The sequence below is a fragment of the Falco rusticolus genome, chromosome Z (assembly GCF_015220075.1).
Source record: "Falco rusticolus isolate bFalRus1 chromosome Z, bFalRus1.pri, whole genome shotgun sequence".
NCBI classification, from domain to species: Eukaryota; Metazoa; Chordata; class Aves; order Falconiformes; family Falconidae; genus Falco; species Falco rusticolus.
The window spans coordinates 50,345,626-50,369,074 of NC_051210.1; the positions used below are offsets into that span (position 1 = coordinate 50,345,626).

The 23,449-nt window shown below is 37.8% G+C and overlaps 1 protein-coding gene across 6 annotated transcripts in view; it reads left to right on the plus strand.

Moving 5' to 3' along the window:
* ZDHHC21 (zinc finger DHHC-type palmitoyltransferase 21) overlaps positions 1-20,858 on the plus strand; it is a 39,222-nt gene extending 18,364 nt beyond the window's left edge. For 3 of the 6 annotated variants that reach the window (XM_037373180.1, XM_037373181.1, XM_037373182.1), the window contains exons 7-9: positions 4,574-4,690; positions 19,251-19,294; positions 19,833-20,858. In XM_037373180.1, the coding sequence (XP_037229077.1) occupies positions 4,574-4,690; positions 19,251-19,294; positions 19,833-19,965 (294 nt within the window). In that variant the 3' untranslated portion in view covers positions 19,966-20,858. Of the gene's footprint in view, positions 1-4,573; positions 4,691-5,282; positions 5,613-19,250; positions 19,295-19,832 lie in introns of those variants that run through there. The other 3 variants (XM_037373183.1, XM_037373184.1, XM_037373185.1) reach the window with 3 other exon arrangements.
* The last annotated feature ends 2,591 nt before the right edge of the window (positions 20,859-23,449 follow it).

The window sequence follows — 23,449 nt, forward strand, 5'->3', positions numbered from 1 at the left end:
GTTCCCCAAGAGAAAGATAAAGTATCTTAATATATTTTGTTAGTATATTAATTTCTGTGTATATCATATTTCAGTAAAGAATTAAGACTGTATAAATGAGTCTTACATTGTAAATGAAAATTTACGAAGGCTGTTTTTCACTTTGTCTCTTTGGGAACAGATACAATAGTCCTGTGTTGGTCCTGCTGAAAGCTCTGTCCCCTGGACAGAGTGTACTGTTTTGAAAGGAAAACTGTAAACCCTTGAAAATAACCTAATACTGCAAATGGCAAGGATCCATTGAATGTGTTCATGGTTGGATTTTTTGTTGTTGTTGTTTTTAGCAGGGTAAAAAGAAAGTTGAGTTTGGAAGCAGTGGTCGTATCATTGATTATGATCTTAAGCTGGACCTGTCATTGTTTTTGACCTCTCTCCTGTGTGATACGGTAAAGCTATAATAGCTGGTTTTCTAGTCAATGGTAGCATTCGTTGCAGGGATCATCTGTAACGGTTGATGCTTACAAATGAAGACATGGCATGTGTTCTGCCATGGGGTTGAGGAAGTCTCATGTGAATGTGTCACTGAGACTGGTTTTCTGTGCAAAACCAAAAACAGATCTTGCCCTGTTAAAGATTCCAGATCTCATCGTTTGTAATCCATTCCTCAACATAATCCTACAGACCTACACTTTGGTCCTTATTTTGTGACAAGTTTCTATTGTACACATTTCTATCCATTTTTATAAGTATCCAAGAATCCTTGCAGTTTGACTGGATGGATAGAAGTAGTGGCTAAAGGGAACTTCAAAATCTTTAGAACAGGCAACAGCCGGGCGCGGAGGGCACACCTGAGCTGTGTAGTAAATGCGAAGTAGAAAGACAATGGCAGTGACCCACGTGACCTGAAGTTTGACTGAGCAGTTAGGCTGTGATGTTGATAAAAAGGAGAGGAGAAAGGGGCTACCTGAAGGGCAGGCATCACACTGTTAAAACTATGATTTAACATCTGTGCGAAGGCCACATGTGCCAGCCTGGCCTGATGTGGAAAAGAGCTGCGACAAGACAAAAGGCCGTTGTGCTGTGAGAGAGCGTTTGCGCATTGGTGATACCAGCTTACGTGTGCTTATGCTTTGTGGTTTAGGCTGCATAGTTCTTTGTGTTAGCACAGATAGTGTGATTCTGGAGGCTGGGGCGCGGGCTGTCTCAGCAGTGAGATTGATGAGTCCAAAGTGGTGTTTGAACAAGAGGATCTGTTCAAAATACATTGGAAGAGAAATGGATTAATTATTGACTAGTCTTGGGAGTTGATTTATTATAGTTTTGGTTGTTTTTTTCTTAGCTGGGAAAATGTTTTCACCTCTCAGAAGGAATAGTAAAAATTGGGTTGAGCTTTTATGTAAATCAACAATGTTCTAAATGTATAATTACTATCAGTGTGATTTAAATTGATTTTTTTTAATGGTCTTTTTTTCTATTTTTGTGGAATCACTTGTTTCTATTTCAATGTGGAATTGTGAAAGTAGCTCTGTTATTAAGGTCTGGTTACCAGGAGACTCTATTCCTGCACATAGTTTGGTTTTCTATAGAAAAACACTGTTCTGTCTGTACACATTGCTGGGTGAGGGCCCAGTATTGATTTACAGGTCATCATTGACTTGGAGACCTTGATTCCCCAAGGGCTGTGTAATGGCTAGAAAAAACACTAGTGATGTCACCTCTTCTTACTAGTAATTCAGCAAGCCCCAGTCTCTTGTGGTGGAAGCTTTCATCTCAGCAAGTTTGCTGATGACGCCAAGCTGACTGGTGCAGTCAACACACTGGAGGGAAGGGATGCCATTCAGAGGAGCCTTGACAGGGGTGGGTCTGTGTGGACCTCATGAAGTTCAACAAGGCCAAGTGCAAGGTCCTGCATGTGGGTCAGGGCAGCCCCCAGCTGGGCGGAGAATGGGTTGAGAGCAGCAGTGAGGCGGAGGACTTGGGGGGTGCTGGTGGATGAAAAGGTTACCATGGCCCAACAGTGTGCGCTTGCAGGCCAGAAAGCCAACCATCTCCTGGGATGCATCAGAAGAAGCATGGCAAGCTGGTCAAGGGAGGTGATTCTCCCCCTTTACTCCACTCTCATGAGATTCCATCTAGAGTACTGTGTTCAGCTCTGTGGCCCCAAACATAAGAAGGACATGAATGTCTTGGAGTGAGTCCAGAGGAGGGTCACAAAGATGATCAGAGAGTGAAGCACCTCTCCTATGAAGACAGGCTGAGAGAGTTGGGCTTGTTCAGCCTGGAGAAGAGAAGGGTTTGGGGAGACTTTATAGCAGCCTTCCAGTATCTAAAGGGGGCTTATAAGAATGGTGGGGACAGACTTTTTAGCAGGGCCTGTAGCAGTAAGACAAGGAATCATGCTTTTAAACTAAAAGAGAGCAGATGTAGGTTAGATATTAGGAAGACATTCTTTACTGGTGGTGTGGTGACACAGGGGAACAAGTTGCTTGAACAAGTTGCTTAAACAAGTTGTGGATACCCAGTCCCTCGATGAGTTGGATGAGGCTTTGAGCAACCTGGTCTAGTGGAAGGTGTCCCTGCTCATGGCAGGGGAGTTGGAACTAGATGACCTTGAAGGTCCCTTCCAACCCAAACCATTCTATGATTCTGTTATCTTTTAGGGAGGAAGGAAGGAAGGAAAGACAGGGTAGTATTCCTTGCCTTTCCTTTTCGGTGCCTCTAGCTTTAACATGGGTTAGAAGGGCCAAATGCAAAACGCAGCCTGCCTTCTTCATGCTAGGATTTTCTGTTGTCATTTGTTGAGTGATGTCTTTTTCCTGCTGAAGGTGATGCTTGAGAGAAGGAAGTCTTCTAATTAGTGTGTTGGGAGGATGCTAAAAGCTGTCTTACAAACTTCTTTCTAATGGGGGAATTGCTAGATCCAAAATGTGACTTCACTGTTGGCACTCTAACTTTCACTGTTTCTTTTCAAGTTTAGTTTGAATAAGCTAAAACATTTCTGATATAATAAAACAACATACCTATGAAGATACAAAGAGAAAGTATTTTATAGTTAGTAGAACTTTTGTCTTACCTTGCTTTTCATTAAAGCTTTGGTGGGCTGGTGGAAAGGGGAATAAAGATTAGTATGAATGCTTTTATTTTGAGTTGATTTAAATTTGAATTAACTCATTACCTGAGTAAGAAGAGTTTAAAAAACATATGGAAATGAATCATATATTCTCTACAGCAGCAGGAAAGACCAATACTAACAAGAGCTGGCGTACCAGTTCAGAAAAGACTGGTGGGGTTTGCATTTTGGTTTAGCTGGTTAATTAGGGAGTTCTACTTGTTCATTAAATATTTACTTTCTTCACAGCTTTAGTAGCCAGTAAAAAGTTTTTTCCTGGGTTTATATTTTGAACCCTCATGGAAATAATTTATATCTAAAATCAATCTTTTAAACTAAGTATGATTTTCTTTAATTAGTCTCGGTTTAATTAAAACCCAGTATTCCGGAATCTAAGAATTACTCATCCTTAAGTCCTACTGGTTGAACATAAAGAAGGAAAGTTCAAAAGCAGTGTTTTGGGTGTTTTTTTTGTTTTTGTTTTTGTTTTTTTTCTTTCAGTTCACTTTTAATGTTGTGGTTGTAATTTAAAGTTTACTTGAAAGGTCTTAATAGTTTCCTGCTGTGATCTGGCTTTTTTAAGTGGAAAAGCAGATGTGTGTGTTCAAAAGACAGCCTTGAGAACATAATCGTAACTTAGGAATATAAGAGAATGGGTGTGTTAACTCATTATCAAAGGGTAAGATGGGGTGTGAACTTGCAATACATCTACAGTAACTGCCATGTACAAGTCTTTTCCTGTGATAAAAATAAGGTTTTATCCTTTGAGAAATATTATAAAACTCTTACAATTTTCATATTTTCTTCTGGGTGAGAGCAGGCTTTCCAGAATAGCTGATACAGTAAATTCATATTCTCCAGTACCCTAAGGCAACTTGGTTGTGCACCCATGTCCAAAGTTACAGTAATCCACTTAAGGCCAAAATTCAAAAGATGAAGATAAGTGTATGTTGGATAATAGACAGCATTACAGCAACACCAGTCCAATACAAATACTTGGATTTTGTAGGTACCATCTTCAAGAGTCAATCTAGGAATGTTGTTTTTATTACAACAGAGGTGATGGTAAAATGAAATTTGCTGTGTCTGGGAGCAGAGATATAGGTGTCTTATAAATCAGACTGTTTAACAGAATGGATTTCTAATGTTTTGAAGCTTGTGTGTAGCCATCTGGCACAGTTTGAGATGGAAGATTCGGGAATCACCCATTTGAGCTCAATCTGTTCCCAAATCTTAAATACCTGAATGAGTTTTAACAGTCTGGCAAAAAAACCCCCCAACTGTTTACACGTATAAATAAAAGATTTCTGGTTTATAATTTTAGCACATAAATGTATCAATGATTTGCAGTGTAGTTTAAAAATCCAATATTTGCCTTTAGCTGTAGCTCTTTGGGAACAGATCTTACCTAGTATTTCCACTCGGTTCAAAGACATAAATTAATTTGTAAGTGCTAAAGTCTCTCTCTTCTCTGTCTTGTTCTAGGATGTTTTTGTATTTAGACATGAACTTGCTCTCCTAAGAATATCTGCCTTCATGGGTCTAATAATATTAGGTGGAATAAGTGGACTCTTTTACACTCAGCTAATGGGTATTTTCACTGTAAGTATCTAATTTCAGAAGTATTTATTAGTTTTATTTTCAAAATAAAAACAGATTGCACTTAAGGGGAGGATAGAGAAGCAGTTGCACTGAGGCACCTATTTGGTATGTGCTCTGTCAAGACTTGCCTCCAAGGAAGTCTTAAGAAGCCTTCTAACAAACAAGTGTCTAATAATTCACCTATCAAGGCAGTATCCTGATTTGTATTAGTAAAATAAAAACATACATTGTCCTGGAATTGTGCAGTGTGCAAGGTTCATATTTGTGGGGTTTCATTTTTGTTTTCATTTTAAACTCTTACGCACTCTGGTCTCAATTATACTTTGTGACAGCGAGGCTCGCTGATAAATCATACACCCTGAATTTTTGTAAAGTATTTTAATAACTATGCTTACTTTCACATCTCTTCAGTTACTAAACTGCGGAATGGGTACAGGTACAATTTATAGTCCAAATGCATATTCTGTATTTAAAAGTACAGAAAAAAAATCCTCTGCGTGGAAAAATTTTCCAGTTATATGAATTTGCTAATGTAGGAAATACCTACAAGAAACAGGCTTTTGTCAGTGTAACATCTTGTTCTGTACATTAGACATTAATCACTGCCAGTGAATTCTTTAGTGTCATCTCGAGAATCCATAGAAGCATTTGAAGTCCTACGGCATTGACCAGAGAGAGTACAACACTTGGATCTGTCTATGTCTGAAAGGGTGTATGATCTGGCCTGAAAAACTTTTTTAAAAAGACAATGAACACAAGATGACAGCATCTTTATGACCACAACTGATTGAGATCTGCCTGAGATTTCTTTATGGGATTATGCGGATTTACACAGTATTAACCTTTGTAGGTGCATAATGGAAAACCTCCTAACTGTATTATGTAATTCCTTTGTATGGAATAAAGCACAAAAATCACTGTATAGTTTTTCCTTCTGTGACATAAAACAAAAATATTGCTTATTGGTTTTATTGTATTACCTTTACATAAATTCACTGCCTTCTGCTCTTTGTGTGACTGTAGCTATGCTTTGCCATCCTACAGCTGTTCTACCAGAATGCTTTCTGTGCTTTCTGTCAGCCTCCAGGTCTTCAGATTTGCCTTTGTGCACCTTTACTATGTGTCTGATTTCTCTTCCAGGGTCTTGCTGACACATTCTCACTTGCCTGTTTAAGTGCTGGCACAGAACCTTTGTGTCTGAGGCCTCTAGAGTTGGGTTTTTTTCTGATCTGATACTGTGCCTTGCTGGGTATCCAGCTGAAGTGGTGCAGAGATCTGAATTCTGCTCACCCTCACTCCCAGCAGCAGGATACAGAAGCTCAGGGAGCCTTAGATTTCAGGTGCTGAAGTATGGGTGTCATTTTAGTCTCTCTTAAATAGATGTATGGGAAGGAACCAAAAGGCATGTAATCGGTACTACACTAAAACACAGAAATTATATAAATACTATTAGTATACCTAAACACTTTCAGACTGAACCTGATTCTCTTGCATACACCTAAAACTTTGGATATTTCTGTTCTAACACGATACCAGCTGTGCTTCCTCTGCCACAGGCATGAATTCCCAGTACGTTCTTTCACCATTCTGAAGCTGTCAGGCTGCTACCACCACTGCAAACTCTTACAAAGCACTGTAAAGCCCTTCTATTTTATGTCAGTTGTACAATATACTGTGAAATACATCCCATTGCACTTACTGAGCTGGCTGCTACTCTGAAACAGGTGTGGGCTAATAGCGTTTTCAATTCCAACCTCCTTTTATGTGCTTAAATCATAATTCTGTGGATTGCTGAGCTGCGGTATACCTGGATACTCCCTTTTGTCCTCTTTTCCAAATTTTGTGAAATGAACACAACCATGGTAATTGTGGGTATGGATGGACTATGAGAGGCAGATGCTGGAAAGTACGGATCTGCATTAGGGCCTCTTGCTGCACTCTCCCTGTAGCAGAGGGGCTGTTGTGCTTGCCTCACATGGACAAGTTTTAGGTTTGCGGTTGTTGGGTTTGGATTGCTGGGGAAGTAGATATCTGTTACTGAGATCTCCAGACTCTTAATTCATTCAGACCGCATGGATGCTGTTCTTTGACTGATTGAAGACCATAGGTCATCTAGTCCACCCCCTGCTCAAAGCATTTCCATACTAGCAGTACAATTGTCGTCTTCCTTTTCATTCCTTTCTTTGTGAGTATAGAGCTGGCAAGCATAAACAATACAGTCATTTTGTGGAAATCTGCTTGGGAACAGCTAGTTGGACTTAATGAATAAAGCCAGATCTGTTTGGAGAGGTTGTGCTTACTCTGCAAGTTGTGTCAGATCTTTCGGTACGAATGGTTTTTGATTGTCAGCATTGTAGTGTGGGGATTTGCTTCCTCCATAAGCACTTACTAACAGCTTTGGCTAGCCAATGGAAAAGGCAGAGGAGAGGGCAGCCAGTGAGCACGTAGTTTCTCTGCAGGCTTCCCAAAGACATGCCTGTGATGCGTAGAATAGGGAAACATAGAAGCTGGGTATACACCCACCCATGGTCTTGAGCACACAGCATGGAAGATGTTCAAGTTCTGTAGAAGCAATGAACTGCAGTCTTCAAGAGATAGCGACGTTCCTACTGTGTGCTATGCTGGAGTTACTCTTCAGCATCTAACCCTTCTGTGTAAACTAAGCACATTGTATCTGAAATGAGCTGTTTAAAACCAGGAGTCGATGCTGAAATTAAGCTTAAATTATGATAAGGTACAGATCAAAATTTAACAGCAGAACACAATCATTCAAGTGTAATAGTGCAGACGTGATGTTAGTTTAAAAGAAACTCAAACACTTGAAGGCATAGTTATGCGCAGTTAAAGCATTCATGTTATATTCATTGCTCCATAGCTATTGTTGAAAGCATTAATTTCAGTGATTGCTGAAGCTGCCCAGAGATGTGTGCAAGAGGTGGACAGGAACACGGGCCTTTTGAAAAAGGTGAAGCAGGGTAGGTCTTAATTGTGCTTGTACAGGAAAACATGATAAACTTTTTCCTAGTTCATGCTCCATGCCTATGTTTGCAGTTTAAGGTCAAGCCATGATTAGTTCCACAGCTCCTGGGGGAGACAATCAGCATTGCAACTCTGTGATCTGAACTTGGACTGATACATGCACGTGTCCAGCAAATTCAGGTTTGTCAGAGTTTAGTATTATTTAATCTGTATTTTAAATGCTGCCAAAATTTAAAAAGAAAATCAATCTCAATTCTTAACAAGTTTTGACCCTTTTGTAGCAAAACTTCCTGATTCTCTGTAAGGTAAACTTGCTTGACTGTCATTATATACTTTTCCTGAAACCAAGCCAATAGTTTCTGTTTCACCTAAGTAATAAAAAGCTAAAGCTAACTTTTCCCAGGAATATTGGATATGTGTATTAAAAAAATCTCCAGTTCCCAGTCTTCGAGTGTCCTGTACGTACACAGAATGTGCTCTGCTTACTGCCAGCCTCACAGAAGCAACTTGGGATAATGAAGCCGTGGGGTTTTTCATCCTCCTCTAGCATCATCAGTAATGAGGAACTAGGACTTGAAATGGCAACTTCGTGCTTCATTGTTTATGGTTGATTTCCACAGTCTGGTGGCTCTGCTCAAATGTGAGTGGAATGTAGCATGCATTATGAAGCATGGTATGTACCCTAGGTCAGAGCACTTGTGCTGATTCTTTATATTTACAGAAGTCTATCCTTTTACCACTGCAGCAAGATTTAAGTTGAATGTATAGAATTAATTTGCATTGTGACCTTTGTATACAGCATTTTTATAAGCAGAGTTGCTCTTTACTAGAATTGAGCTAAGTGATAGTTTGACAAGCCATAAGGACAAGCAGAAGATTTTAAAGGGAAATACTGCCATTTTCTCATCTTCGGTAATTTTTTTTCAAAAGTCAAAAAATATTGTCCGACTGAACATATAATGGAAAGGAAATATCTGATACATTCCAGCATGTTTTTCTGGAACAGGGCAGTAGCTAATACAGGAAGGGAAAACAGCACATTATTAAGTGCTGGTGGAATATTCTGCTGTGTGTGCTGGCACTTGCCAAAATTCATTGGTGGTGTGCAGTCTTCTGATCTTTTGTACCTGTCATTGCCTAACTTTTTGTCGTGGTTTGACCCCAGCCGCAACCAAACACCATGCAGCCGCTTGCTCACTCCCCCTCATCCAGACGGGTGGGTAGGAGAATAGGAAAGGAATGTAAAACTTGAGGGTTGAGATAAGAACAATTTAATAATTTAAACAGAATAAAAATGTCAGAACAATAACATTTAATATCAACAGTATTTAATAATAGCAACAACAACATTTATAATGGAAAGGTGGGGAAAAGTATAAAATCCAAAGGAAAAGGGAGAAAGGAAAACGTGATGCACAGTGCAGCTGCTCACCACCTGCTGACTGATGCCCAGCCAGTCCCCCAGCAGCGATTCCCCCCTCCACCAGCTACCCCGCCCCCCCCCAAGTTTACATACCAAGCATGACGTCCCATGGTATGGAATATCCCTTTGGCTGGTTCAGGTCAGCTGCCCTGGCTGTGTCCCCTCCCAGTCTCTTGTGCCCCTCCAGCCCTCTGGCTGGCAGGGCCCGAGAAACTGGAAGGTCCTTGACTTGGTATAAACATCACCCAGCAACAACCAAAGCTATCTCACATCTCACATTGTTCTCACATCAGAGCCAAACCCCAGCTCTGTACTAGCTACTAAGAAGAAAGTTAACTCCATCCCAGCCCAAATCAGGACACTCTTACTGGTTATAACAGTAGATCCATTATGTAAATGTTCTTTAAGAAAAAAATGCATGCAATCTGCTGTTACCCTGTTTCATGTGTGTTCAACAGGTATTAGTGCTTTCTAGTTAAAATAAAAACTTTCAGGTATTAGTGCTTTCTAGTTAAAATAAAAACTTTGTGCCTTGCGTGCTCAAATTTGGCTCTTGCACGGAGAATTTTCTTAAGGCTGTACTGCTTGAGGTGATTAATAGACCAAGTTACCTAACAAGCAGTAATTTCTCTGAGTATGTCTGTCACCTCTGTTATTGTGGTATCACTGTTAGAGTATCATTAGCACAAGGCTATTCATATCTCGTCTGGAGCTTCAGTAAGCCAAAGAGCAAGGGAGGTGACTTCCTACAATGAGAGGGGAACAGCTGGTTGGCAAAAACTGTCCTTAGAGGAACTTTTGACATGAATTGTTCCAGTGGAGAGGGGAGCAGCTGAGGAGCGCTTTCTCCCTAAAAACCAGCATCTGTGAAACACGCTTGTAGCAGACGGGGCACATGGTCTTTTCATCCTCCTCCTCCAGTTGCTTTCCGCAAGTTCTGTTTGCCTTTACTGTCATCATTATCCCAGATTTTAGTACTTCTTCCAGAATATACCTGAGATTGCTCTTGGGGAACTTCTTTTTTTGGCTGCTTTGGAAATAGAAGTGTCTATGTTCTCTCTAATCTATGTCCCTGAAATAGGGAGAAATTTAAGATCTTAATCTAAGAACAGTAGGTTTCTAAGATACTGTTTTTAAAAACTCAGCGTGACAGGTTTTTTACATGTAATTCTCATGTTTCTAGAGAACTAGGTGGAAGAAATCGGTTCCAACAATGATTAACGCACTGTCTGATGTAATTTCCAAAATTATGTTGCATTTATATTGAAGGCCTGTTTATCTTCCATGCTCGGTGCTTGCTTTGCTAGTCCTCTATTCCCTGCCTTTGCTTGTAGTGCAAATTTGAATTTTGTATTCTTTAACTAGAAATGGGCATGTATTCTTACATTCCTAGACGGCGCGATGGTTTTTGATGACACTGCTTGAGAAGTAAAAGCAAGCTTAGCATAAAACAGTAAATAAACAAAAAAGAAAAAAAGGACAAAAAGATTTTTGCCAGTTGCACCCTAGAAAAACTAGATGTCCTCCTATGAGAATTAATTATTTTTTTTTAAATTATTGGAACCCTTACTTCAGACTACTTCTAGCTGCTTCTACTCCTGCAAGCAATTAGTCCTCTTTTGCCTCAGCCAGCCACTACAGGATAACAAGATAGTATAGACACTTTCCAACTCCATGAAGGTAGAAAGATGCTTTTTTGTTTGGTGGTATGTCATAAATAGTAAAAATACTATCTATAGGTAAATTATGATTTTGCTTGAGATAGATAGCTCCACTTCAGAAAGATTTTAATTTTTCCACAAAAAAAAATTCTAGAACATTCACTGTATTGTGCAACTACTGCCCATACTTATTAATGATCTGTATTGCAATGGCAAATGCAAAGTTTATCTAGAAAAGAATATTTTGCACTTAACCTAGAAGAAAATGTAACTTAGTTTTATTTCCAATTACCTATTTTTGGTAGCTATGTTGTCCTCATCAAATAATAAAATTCAGTTGAAAGCTAAATCAAATGGTATATAGAAACTTGCTTGCTTTACCAAGACATATTTTCTTGATGTGTTTTTTAAAAAGTCCTCTCTCATTTGGTATTTTTATAGGTAGCAGATGCTTGTTTTCCTAATAAATGCATAACTAACCTGTTTACTCATTTATTCATAGGAAAAGGCATAAGTTCACTTAGAGGAAAAAAAGGAAAGTATCTTTAATCAACTACAGATTGCTTCTGATTTATGATTGTAGGAGATAAAGACCTGCAGTTCAGGCTTTTCTAAAAAAGTGGAACCGTCAGGATGCTTGTGTGTATATTTGTACAAGACTAGCCCTGACATTTGCATTTCTCTCACTCATGTTCCATTTTTGCTTTAAGAAAGTACTTCTGTATATCTTCCATGTCACTTCAACAGTTAAATGATGTTAAAAAACAGTTTTTCTATTTATACAGTAAGATTCTGACATTGGTTATGTTTGGTCTACAAGGCATTACTGTAGAACAAGTAATAAATAATATAGCATGCTTTTTTAAACAGTGGCTTGTCTGATTATTTTGGTATCTGTTTATATCTGGCGAGGTTTTAAATTGCACCAGACAATAGTAAGAAGTATTCAGTTTGCTGACCTTTTTTAATGCTGGTACCTTTTGCATATGTGAGGTTTTCTTCCTCTCAAGAGCTGTGTTATTCTTTATTTTGTTGGCCGCCACCTGTCTGAAGCAATCAGCCGCTTCTTTTCTCTTCCTCTGTACAAAAGGAAAATCCTGTCTTCCCATGGATGGTGGAAGGTAACAGGATAATCAGTTCAGCAGTGATCCTCTGATGTCATTGTGGGAGCCCTCTAAAAGCGGATTATCTGTGACCCAGATAAAATAATTAGAAATTACTTGGACACTTACAAATAACTGATCTACTAATCTCATTTCCAAAGTTAAAAAAGGCCTGTCTCTCAACGTAACACTAACAGATGTTTCAGTTAAACAGCATCCTTTGCAGAGACTAATCTGAACCCTAATTTTAAAGGATTACCTTTGATTGTTTTTTATTTCAAACACTAAACAGTTTGTGTTTTCATTTTTCCATATGTTCAAACAAAGTATTTATGTGGAATTAAAGAAATGTTCTTCATTTTTCCGCTGTAGTCCATCAAATATGATTTTATGTGATTTTTGTGTGTTAGTATTGTGGGCAAAAACTTTTCATTAAAATTATTTAGTAATTAACTTGTTTCTCTGGGGCAGAACTATGTAATGGATGGGCTTTTATAAATTTAATAGATACCACGTGGTCTTTGTGCAAGGTAGTGGATGTATTATCATAAACTAAGTGGACAGTGACTTTATTAATTTAATTAATGCTACCGGGGTTTCCTGTTAATTAACTGTTTGAATGGTGTACAGTGATATGCCAATATCCTGGTGCATCAGTACTGCGTGGATGTGTTAGAGAGAAATTTCCCTTTATTTGCTTTGGGGAGGATAGAGGGGAAATAATTTAACAGCTGGTGTTCAGCAGGCTGTCTGGTGCACAGTGTGATGCCTACCACAGAATTTTTTCTTCTCAGAAGTGTTTTAAAATGTTGATACTTGTTAAGTGCTATGTTTTATCATTGTTGCAGTGTTTCTCCTTTTCAGCTTCAAGTAGCAAACTTACTTCACTAGGTATTGTTTGTTGCTCTTGTAAACTGATCCATCTCCACATGAATGTCTTGAACTTACTAATTCATATGTTTTACTTACTTTACTTAGTGTGACTGATACTTAGAGTGAGCATGTAGAAAGGAGTATTGTTCATTTTGCTTATGGCTTCTATTCAAAAGGACAAAACCTTCCTTTTAAGGAAATTGGAAAAGAGGGAAATTGTGCAAATTAATTTTCTGATATATTTATCCCAAAGGAATATTTTCAAGCAGTTGATTTTCTTTAGGAGTATCATTTCATTTAATAGTGTAATGCAAAAATGAAGTACAAACAATAAAAATGCCAGTGAAAAATTTAAAAATCTTTGTGTAACCAGTAAGTCAGATAGAATGTTACAGAGGTCGAAATGCAAAATAATGAGAATGTAACTGCAGTAATTCTGTTAATAAAATCAAAGACTTTTTAATTCTTTGCGTTTTTCATAGTGTTAATCCATTTCTGTTTTAATGCGCAGAGTGCACAAGTGATATAGTTGTGCTAAAATGTTTTTTGTCTTTAAAAATAAGTATCTTATATATTCAAATAATCTATTCAATACTATTTTGATTAGTGAAGTACTAAGTACTTTTCCTGTTTTTTCAAACATGGAAGAAATATAATCAAGGAACTATTAATCCTCATATTTCAGTTTAGCACAAAAGAAATTAGGATTTATAGGGGAAATTAGGATTCCTAGGCAAACATATTCTTTACCTGGCTATAATAAAGTGTAAGATATAAAGTAATTGTAGAGGGAGAGCAAAAGGTTTATAAACCGCAAGCCTAAGCAGTAATTTGAAATTAGAGATGTAACAGAAGATAAGTTCATGTTAACATTGTCTCTCTGTATCTTCCCTGTTATTTTTATCCCTACCCCTTTTCCTATCTCTACCTTTAATCCATGTCTAGGTAAATCTCCTATTAGAAGACTGCCTAAAGTGCTATAAATTAAATTGTCAGGAATTAATGATGTCCTGGTCTTTGAATGGGAGTTTGTTAACTGTGTCAAGTCTTTTGTATCTTTACCTTATGTTTCTCAACTAGATTAGCAATTTGTTTAACATTTTTAATGCATGTATCCTGACAGTCTTAAAGACCTATTTACCGTCAAAATTTTAGTTAATTTAAAAGAGCTCTTCCTTGGGCTATTTAAAATGTAAGAATAAATTTGAGTTAGAGTAGGAATATTTTTATTGAAATTAATTATTTGCAATTTTATTAAGGAAAAATGTATGTTAGAAAATTTAATCAAAGAGTTTTTATACTGTGCAGAGAGTAAAAAATATGCCAAAAAAATTCCCTGTTATCAGTGAAGGCAGAAGTCCTTCCTTTTACATCAGAGTTATTTTTCTAAATAAATTAATTACCTTTCACCAATTGAAAATAAGTATCTGTAATAATGATTTTTGGGTGTTCCGAGGGCTGAGTAACCTTTGTTTAAACATTATGTGTGAAATTTAGACATCAGACCATTAAAATGGCTTCTGTGCGAGGAGGGTCAACAGCTAGCCTTCCTAAGCATTTTTTTTCTTAATAGTTTTGTCCTAAGAAACTATATGTAAGTATCAAGAAAAATAATGTTTTGTCCTGTGTCTTGCTGTCATGCAGCTGTCTGCACCGAACATGGATTTGAAATAGACTGAAGATATCTGTATCATCATATTTGTAGATGTGTACCTAATTTGTTATCAGATCTTTTCATTGAATCATTTTCTGATATCTGATAAATACATTGAAAGTATATTTGACTAAATTCTTCAGAGCATAGAGGAGTGTAGGAGTATTCCCTAGATCTAACGTAGTATAGCTTCATTTTTCATTATCACAGTTCTTTTATTCAAAGTTAAAACTGAACTAGTAATTTTCAGGCTGAACCTAACTGTAATTGATAAAATTAATCCTATTATCATATGTGAGAAATTTAGATTAAGAAAACAATGCTAAAAAGTGGCCAAATGTAAACCCACAATGTAATAAATGCCAAAAAGGAAAATTTCTGAAATATGAAGTATTCTTTCTATGAGACATTCAGCATCTTACATTCTTCAATGTCTCACCTGTCATTTACATACACACAACAGGGGTATGTTAGGTAGAAAGAATGAAAAAATATGTTGTTCAGATGAAGGATATGTTGCCTTTGCTTTTGGATAAAAGCAATGGCTATGAATTGAGGAAGGGTTGCAAGTTTTGTTTGTTTTTTCTCTTTCTGTTTTATCGTACTTTCCTGCCAATTCTTATATCCCGAGTATTTGAAAATACTATGTTAAGAAAACATGGCATAATGCTTACATTGTTCTATTGCACGTATTAGAGCTGTATTGATTACACATCACTTTAAGCAGACACTGAAGAAAAATTGAACCAGATATTGTGGCTGCGTGCTTTGGAGTTAGTCCTGTGAGTTACAAATTACAGCTTCTCCTTTGGAAAACATGAAGCAGTAAGAGGAAAACACTCTTTCCATATGCTTCTTGCATGATAAATCAGTTCATGATGAATCCCATACTATAGCACAGTTTGTTAAACAGTGCATGTTATCTTTTTAGAAAAACTGCTTTTTTTAGGCACCTGGTTATGCTAATTAAAATACAGATGTGAAAGGTATGTTCCTCTTAGTGCAACCAGTGCATGTGCATTCATTTGCAAGTGAACTTTGAGCTGGTCTGCAGAATTCAGTTGGTGCTCTTATACATGTCTCTCCGTTCCTCTGATAATAGTCTTAACTGTGGCAGTAGCTTACTTCACTGAGACAAGCTGCTCTTACAGACTTGTACCAAGTCCTCAAAGGAAAAAAAAACATTCCTCGTGTCCTGAGCAGAATTCCTTTTCCCTTTTCCTCTTGTTTTAAAGTGATGCATTGTTAATAGTTGCTGTGTTTGGTTCCTCTTAATTTATTTTGCCTTTCTCGCTAAGGTATGGGGCTTTTTCCTAGTTGCTTTAAGATGTTTATGAATGGGTGTGTATCTCTGAATAATCAAGTGTAGGAACAATAGTTGTTTCCAATCTGGATGATGACGTCGGGGGTCCAGATGACCCATCATGTGAAATTAATCAGTTGTGGGTTAGTCAATTTCATCTTTATGAAGTTGTAAATTTTATGAGAGATTTGGAGGTAGAGATCACTAGGATTCAATAGGTATGCCATGTCTGCTCATACCAAGTTATTTTTAACTTTTGGATGAGGGCCACTTGTAAAAGATTTTAACATGAGCATTAGCTGTGAGTCGGGGGGGTGGCTAGGCGGGGAGGGGAATTTTAGCAGAGTTCTATTTGTATTAATAGTAATCCAAGCTGATGGTAGATGCAGACAGCCAAAGCCTCTTAGGCTGAACACAGTAGTACTGATGTAGCAAAACCTTAGTATACGTCAAATGCATAATTAAGAGAGATGATATTCTGGTTGAAAGCCATTTGTGAGATGTGATAATGAACAGAACACCTTGTCAATCAGAAGCATAGTGGTTATTCTGGTTTTCCTGTCTCCAAAAGAAGAAAAATTTGTCTATCTGAGAAGAAAGCCTTAAATAACAGGCCAAAACTCAGCTGTTGTCCTCTCATTTCCTTCCCGTCCTGTGTCTGGAGAGGCTACCAAGTTTCCTGGGGTGCTGCAAAGTTTCAGTTTCATATGAAAAGGTAAATTGGTTCGCTCTCAAATGAAAGAACATTTCAAATGAGCCCAGCTGTCTGACAGCAGTGTTGTGGTAGGGAAGCTGTGAGGGCTGTTCGGTTTCTTAAGTTCAGTCACCAGCACTTGTTAAGCAACTAAGCTTCAGGGAGGTGTTTCCTCCCATTCCCTCCAGCCCTAGTTCACAGCTTCTAAAATTGGCTATAAAGATTTTCTATTCTGAGAAAGTATCCCAGAAGCAAAAGATTCACTACTTCCTCCCAATTCCTTTCCTGTAGAGCAGAAGTATTCTAAAGTAGATGTTGGCATTGAGGAAGGAAGGAAAGGAAGGAAGGAAGGATTTCCTTTGACTTCCTATCCAGCTAAAATCCTTTAGTATGTTTTAAGGATGTGGAAGCTTGACAGTCTTTTCTTACAGTCATTTTCTGCAGTTCTTGTTTTGGTGTTTTCACTTTGTTCATTAATTTAATGGGTTACATTTTTTGAGGGGAACAGACCCTGATGAACATCTTTCAGCTCTTGGTAACATGCCATGATAACAATTAAAAAGAAATACAACCTCCAGTTCCCATCCTGGAAGTTCCTCCAAAAATCTCAGATACAGTATTTTAGGGAGCAGTACAAAGTGTTAATGAATGAACAATGCAGAGAAGCAGCAAAAAGCCATACTAAAAATATTAGCTATGTTTCTTCTGCACCCAAAGCTGTCTTAAGGCTCCTTTTGTGAAATGGTAACATAAATCTTTAATAGCTAGAAATCAATTATAGTCTTGACTAGCACTCTACTGTTCTACAAAAAAATCATTAGCAATCATTGATTTCAAACATACTAATGTCATTTTGTACTACCAGGTAGACTGCTTTGATTTGACCAGAGGATGATTGCTAGAACTGGGTATTTTTGCAGTTATGGAAAGAGTCTCATGAAAATGCTGTTACAACTTCACCAAAGTGTCATGGAAGTAATACCTGTTTACTTAGTGCCTTTCGTTCAGAAAGCTGTCTGTGATTTTCTGTGGTCAGGGAGGGTGGTGCTTCTGCTAAAAGTTGGCAGCAGAACATTCCTTGGCTGCACAGTCTGGTTGCCCTGACAAGGAGAGTGGCTTGTGTCTTGCAAAGCTTTCCTGCCATCTGTGGCAGGTGAGGGGGCATATGCTAGACAGGCCTGTAAGGTGGAGGGGAGAAGCGGTTTATCTATGGGAATTGAAACAACAGGCAGTATTTACAGCCTGCTGTCTGCAGTCCTCTCAATATTGAGCCGCTGTTAAAAGCTGCCTAATGGTGGGGCCAGGATGGTGTGTGTAGTCTGCTGCGGGCATGCCTCCTCTGCACAAACAGGGAAGAACTTGTGCATCCCGGTGGGCTGGCGTGAGAAGAGGGAACTTCTCTCCTTCGCTGTAGCGCATCTGGAATTCAGCTGGGTAGGTCATGGGCAGAATTAAGATTTTTGCCGTTTAGCATGTGGTAAGGGATCCTGTTCCAAAACTCATCAGAGCTGGGAAGAGGATTTAGGACAAAATTTGGCAAGGCGAGTTGAGGCCACCCATCCTGGTGAAGTGGGGAAGCAGCTTCCCGTACATTATTTCACACTTGCATTTCACCCTTCCCCTTCAAAGCTTTATGAAAGATGGTGGCAGAATCCCAGCAGTGCCTGCATTGAAGTGGATGCACTGATGTCTGGAACCCTCAAGGAACACAGTATGGTTTTATTGCTAGGTAGTGTTTCCAGATGACAATGAAGTCACAGCCTAATTAAACCACAGTCCTTGTGTAACTGTGTGGCCGGGACAATAGAGACTAGCTCTCGGTTTCATTCAAACGCTAGTGTAATCTGACAGGTGCATTGTGCACATGCCTAAATCAATGAACAGTAAAGGGAAATATCAAGCTGGCATGAAAAGGAAATGGAACGATGAGAAGTATTTCAATTACTGTATTTTGGACCTCACGAGTGATTGTGGGACACAATGAACTATGAATGTGCATTGAAAACCACAATACTGCTGGAGTTTAAATTGAAGTGATACTTACAAAGCAAGCTTTTTTGTTAAATATGTAGTGCAAAAGTGAGAAAAAAAGTGCTGTTGTCGGTGGTTGTAAGTTTTGTTTGAGGATGATCTAAGCTTAAATTGATTTTTTAATTATAAAACTTTTTGATGCATTAATCATGTTCAGAAAAGTAGAGTATGAATTAAATTTTGTTCACTGCAGGGGTGCCTCTACTCTGCACATTATTTACTTTTTGTTACATTTTAAGAATAATTTTTATGTTTGGTATTTACCTGTAGCAACTATAGAAACTGATGGTGTATTCCTAATGGTGCTGTTTGCATTATAGTACTCCTGAAGATAACTATTTTAAAACTTCTTAATAATTCCTGCTTTTTGAAATACTACATATGTTAATAGTTGCGTTTTACTAAATTTTCCTGTAGTTATCTCAGTGGTCTACTCCAAGTCTGGAATGGGTGCTTATGAAATGTATGGCAAGAGTATGCCTTATACACATAACTTCTAAATGCCCCATGAATTAATTGTTAAACCTGAATTAATTTTAGCTGTAATAAAGCTGCAAGGTTTTGTTGACATTCCGTGGTGTGTGCTGTCATAGTAAAACTACACAGTATAGTTGCACATCATGTTCGTAAAAATCATTTCTAGAACGAGTACATTTGTGCATGTTATCTCACAGCCGTTTAAAACTAATATTGGGTATGAGTAATATGTAACTGACTGGACTAATGCAAAAGCATTCTGTACTAAGAACTGATTCCCTGTTTTACTTAGTTGCTTTCATGACATTTTAACAGTTAGGATTGTAAATAAATACCTTCTCATTGTGTTTTCTCTTCAACAGGACACTACAAGTATAGAAAAAATGTCAAACTGTTGTGAAGACATGTAAGTGCTGTAAAATGTCTACATTTATTTTCTGAAAAGTTAAATGAGTAGCTGAGGGGGTTTTTAACTGAGAGAAAAAGGAAACTGAAGGCACTTTGTTAAGATTATTTTGCATGGTCCTGTGCTCTGTACTTCTTATCTCTAGCAGCAGCAGCTCACTACTCTTTTAAATTGGTTGTACAAAAAGTAGCCTCACGTTTTCCCTGCTCCTTCCCTGCCCAAAGCCAGTGGAACTATTATTTTCTTCCAAAAGTACAGATCAAAAGACGCTTTCTGCTGTGTCTTGACAAACATTTAATTGATTCTGAGGTACTTCTCTACTTCAGAAGTTACCTTTGGTTGTTTGACAATGCGGATAGTTTCTCCTTCTGCAAAGTTAAGTCTCAGCTGCATGCCATAATGAAAGAAAAGTATTTGTGATGCTGGGACACAATTCATCAGAGCCCAGTAATGGATCCCCAGCCAACCTGCATTGTTCTAGCTGACTGAAGTGCACCATGGGTGTCCTGTCTTTCACTAATAATGCTGTCTTCTGTAGATCGAAGCCCCGAAAGCCATGGCAGCAGACCTTCTCAGAAGTTTTTGGCACTCACTGGAAGATCCTGTGGTTTATTCCTTTCAGGCAGAGACAACCACTGCGAGTTCCCTACCACTTTGCCAGTCACATCTAAACAGATGGATGGTGGGCACAGATGGGTCCTCCATGCTGGATGTGCGTTACAGGTTTTATGATAGTAAGACTATGACAGTCTTCGAGTCAATTGAAATCCACCCACCAATCATAGGCATCACAATGTGCCCCAGGCTTTATTTTAATAGTAGTCTTGATTCTGTTCTTACATTAAGACAAGTTGTAGGTTTAATTTTAGGCATATTTACTGTCAGATTAATTTTCCAAAAGGATTTCTTTCATCTTTGAGATTAATAACAAACCCAAATGACTGGAATGCAGTCACACTTTATTTGTTTGATACTGGCTGTTTTGATTATTTTTTTTTGGTAGGAAACACTGAAGTTTACATTGATTGTTAATTTTCCCACTAAGTGTCTTATTCTGCCTTGAATGTTTTTTTATTAGTAGGTCTGTTGAGATAGTATTCATGTCTTTTTTCTGCTACATGTGTTTAAAACTCCCTGATACTGCCATTTATTTATGATATGCAGCAGTAATCCTGCAGCACTGCACTATAAAAGATAACATTTACAACTGAGACAGACTTCTTCCTAAAACTTTTTCAGAGAGGTTTTTATAAATACATATAAATGTATGTGTTTATATAAAGCAATCTTACATTTTACAGTTATCTTCTGCACAGATGTGATCTTAATGAAAAATATTCATGTCTTTATGTCAACAAAAGTGATGAAACGTTCCAGGGTAAAATATGCAGATAGAAAGCATGTTTTCCCTGTATCCCATGGATTTCTTTGCAATACTTCAACAGAGAAGTTGTATGGTGCAAATACTAGAAAGATTACTTTTTAAAATGAAGATTTAATTATTTGGCACAATGTACCATAAAGAAGAGTATATTGTCAATAAAGTTAGAAATTTTGTATTTAACTTTTGTTTAGTCATGATTGGCTGGAACTGGTCTAAGTGTTTGTATATTGGAAATATATGTGAAAATATTTTAAAGTATTTATACATAAATACAGATATTTGCTACTAACATGTATATTAACTGGTTTAATGGGTGTAGATGGCATGTTGTGGGCCCTTAAACTGTTGGAAGTACTTAACCAAAGAAAGCATCCTTAAGATTAGAGCTGCTAAAATGGCAAGTCCCAAAGTACTGGCTCTGCTTTGCTGTGTCTGGAAAAATTATGTAATTTGTTATAGCCCTATGTATATACAGCATTAGAGCTTTTTTTTTTGAAAGTTAAGTGAATTTTTATGAGATATTCACAGCTTCAGTGTTTTCTGTTATGCTGCTTACTGTGTTTGCTGTCTTAACAGGAGTAGGATCCACCTTAAATGACAGCCATGCAAAGCACAAAATCGAGATGTAATATACGTAGGTTGTGTTTGGAGGGAGTAATAGTTTATTTGTGAACAGTTCATTCAAAAAGAAGGGCTAGGTTTGTCATGGGTGGTATTCATAATGAACTTTTAGATCAGCTCTTTTAAAATCTTAACACAGCCACTGCCCATGTTGGGTCTCCCTTTATTGAATTAACGATTTTGATAATCCATTGAAAGTTCTAAAGCGCATCTTAAAAATAATTTTAATTTCAAACTTTTGCAAATTTCTAACATTTGAACCAACTTTACTTTCCCTCTCCTTTTAAAAATAGATGCAGTATTTTCGTCATTTAAATTTCAAGCCGTGTTCAACCATTTTTTTCACGGCATTTTCAGACATGAGTTTAAATTTTCTCTAAGATGGTATTGGCAGCATACCAAACAAAAGGAAGCTGGAGGAAAGTGGGTGGAAAGCCTGGAGCAGTGCTTGAAGTTAAAAAGAATGTGCCTGTACATTATAAGGTAATGGCTGTATTTTCTCTTTTTTAAAATAATTCCACTACTACAGTCTCAGTGAATACGTTGGGGTGCCAATATTTAAATCTGTTTAATGAGAAAAATAGTAGTTTTTTAAAAGTTTTTCATGCCAATCAGTTGTCACAGTTAGCAGCTCATACCGTTCTGAAGTTTAAGAAAGAGGATCAAAAAGTTAACTATTCTTGATGCATTCGCTGCGGGGGAATATATTTACTCTTTCTGGTTTATGATGTCATTGCTTCAGTTAATTTAGCCATGCATGGAGAACCAAATCTGTAATGCAGAACATGCTTGATGGTAGGAGCCTTCATTGTAAACAGTATACTTAATTTTTGTACATGGTACACGGTGAAGTAATAGGACCCGCTTTGCGGGGATAAAAATCCGCAAGCCGCCCAAATGTCACGCTGTGCACTGTATCACAGTGTTCTCAAACAAGAGGGGCCGGACATGAGGAACCAGTGCTGATGTGGCACACGCTGGGAGTAAACCATAGGTACAAACCTCCGCGAGTCATCACCCATGGGCTTGTGCCATGCCAGGGGGTGGTGCCCAGCTGCCCGCATCATTATGACGCGATGGGTGGTGTCAGGGAGCGAGAACTGCATGGTTTGGGTGCGGGTCCATGCTAGCCGTGGGTCTTGCTCTGCAGGACTAGAGTACATCTTAGATGAGAAGACCCTGCCTCAGGCCTGCCACAGGTCAAAGTGCACCATACCATGGATATTTAGAAAATCTTCAGAACCATTGGACTTTTCTTCCAAAAGATCAATTAGAAATTAAAAATTAAAACCCTGTACATTCTAAATTACTTAAATGTCCGAAAGAAGAACCTTCAGGCTGAAGTATCAGGTGTCCATTTAAGTAAATTATATACATGAAAATCTTGCCTGTTTCTCAAATGAAAATGGTGGTTTCACAGATTCACAATTTCTCAAATGTTTTCATATTGTGGCTTTTTTTGGTAAATGTATTTTTTCTCAGTCTCCCATTCATCCTTAATGTTAGGAATTAATATGTTATATGATTAAAGCAGTTACTTAATTTTTTATCCCATTTCTGAGTATGTGGAGAAAAGAAGGGAGAATTTGGAGAGGCTTCATTTTTAGGAGGCATTGAGCTTTATTCTTTGTGTGACAGGCCTCAAGAAGTGTAAAAGTAATCAAAATATTTTTCTTAAAATCTTAGCCAATGACCCTGTCATGTTGTTAGTTTTTCAGAGTGATGTTTCTGAAACTGATTCACAGAGTTGTTCCAGCAGGAAGAGATCACGTAGACTTTTATGATCTAATTTGAAATCCTTTAAACCTTGAAATCCTTGAAATACTTTGAACCTTTACTTTGAAATCCCACTTCTTTCCCTCCAGCTTTCCTTCATGATTTTTTATTTTAGTAGAAACTGCACTTCTAAGGCTAGTTAGCGCTTGTCATTTTTATTAACTTAAAAAAATCTTAGAGGCAGTATTAATGAATTTCATCCTAATATAACATCAGAGCTATATATGCTGTACTGAGCACTTAGCAATATTTGTTTTCCTGAGGGGTGCAAAGAAAAGTCAAAGCAGTAATGAAAAAAAACCTGAAAACATTTGAAATAGCTGGTTTATCTGCAGTATGGGGTAGCTGCTGGTAGGACTGAACAATACTGCTGT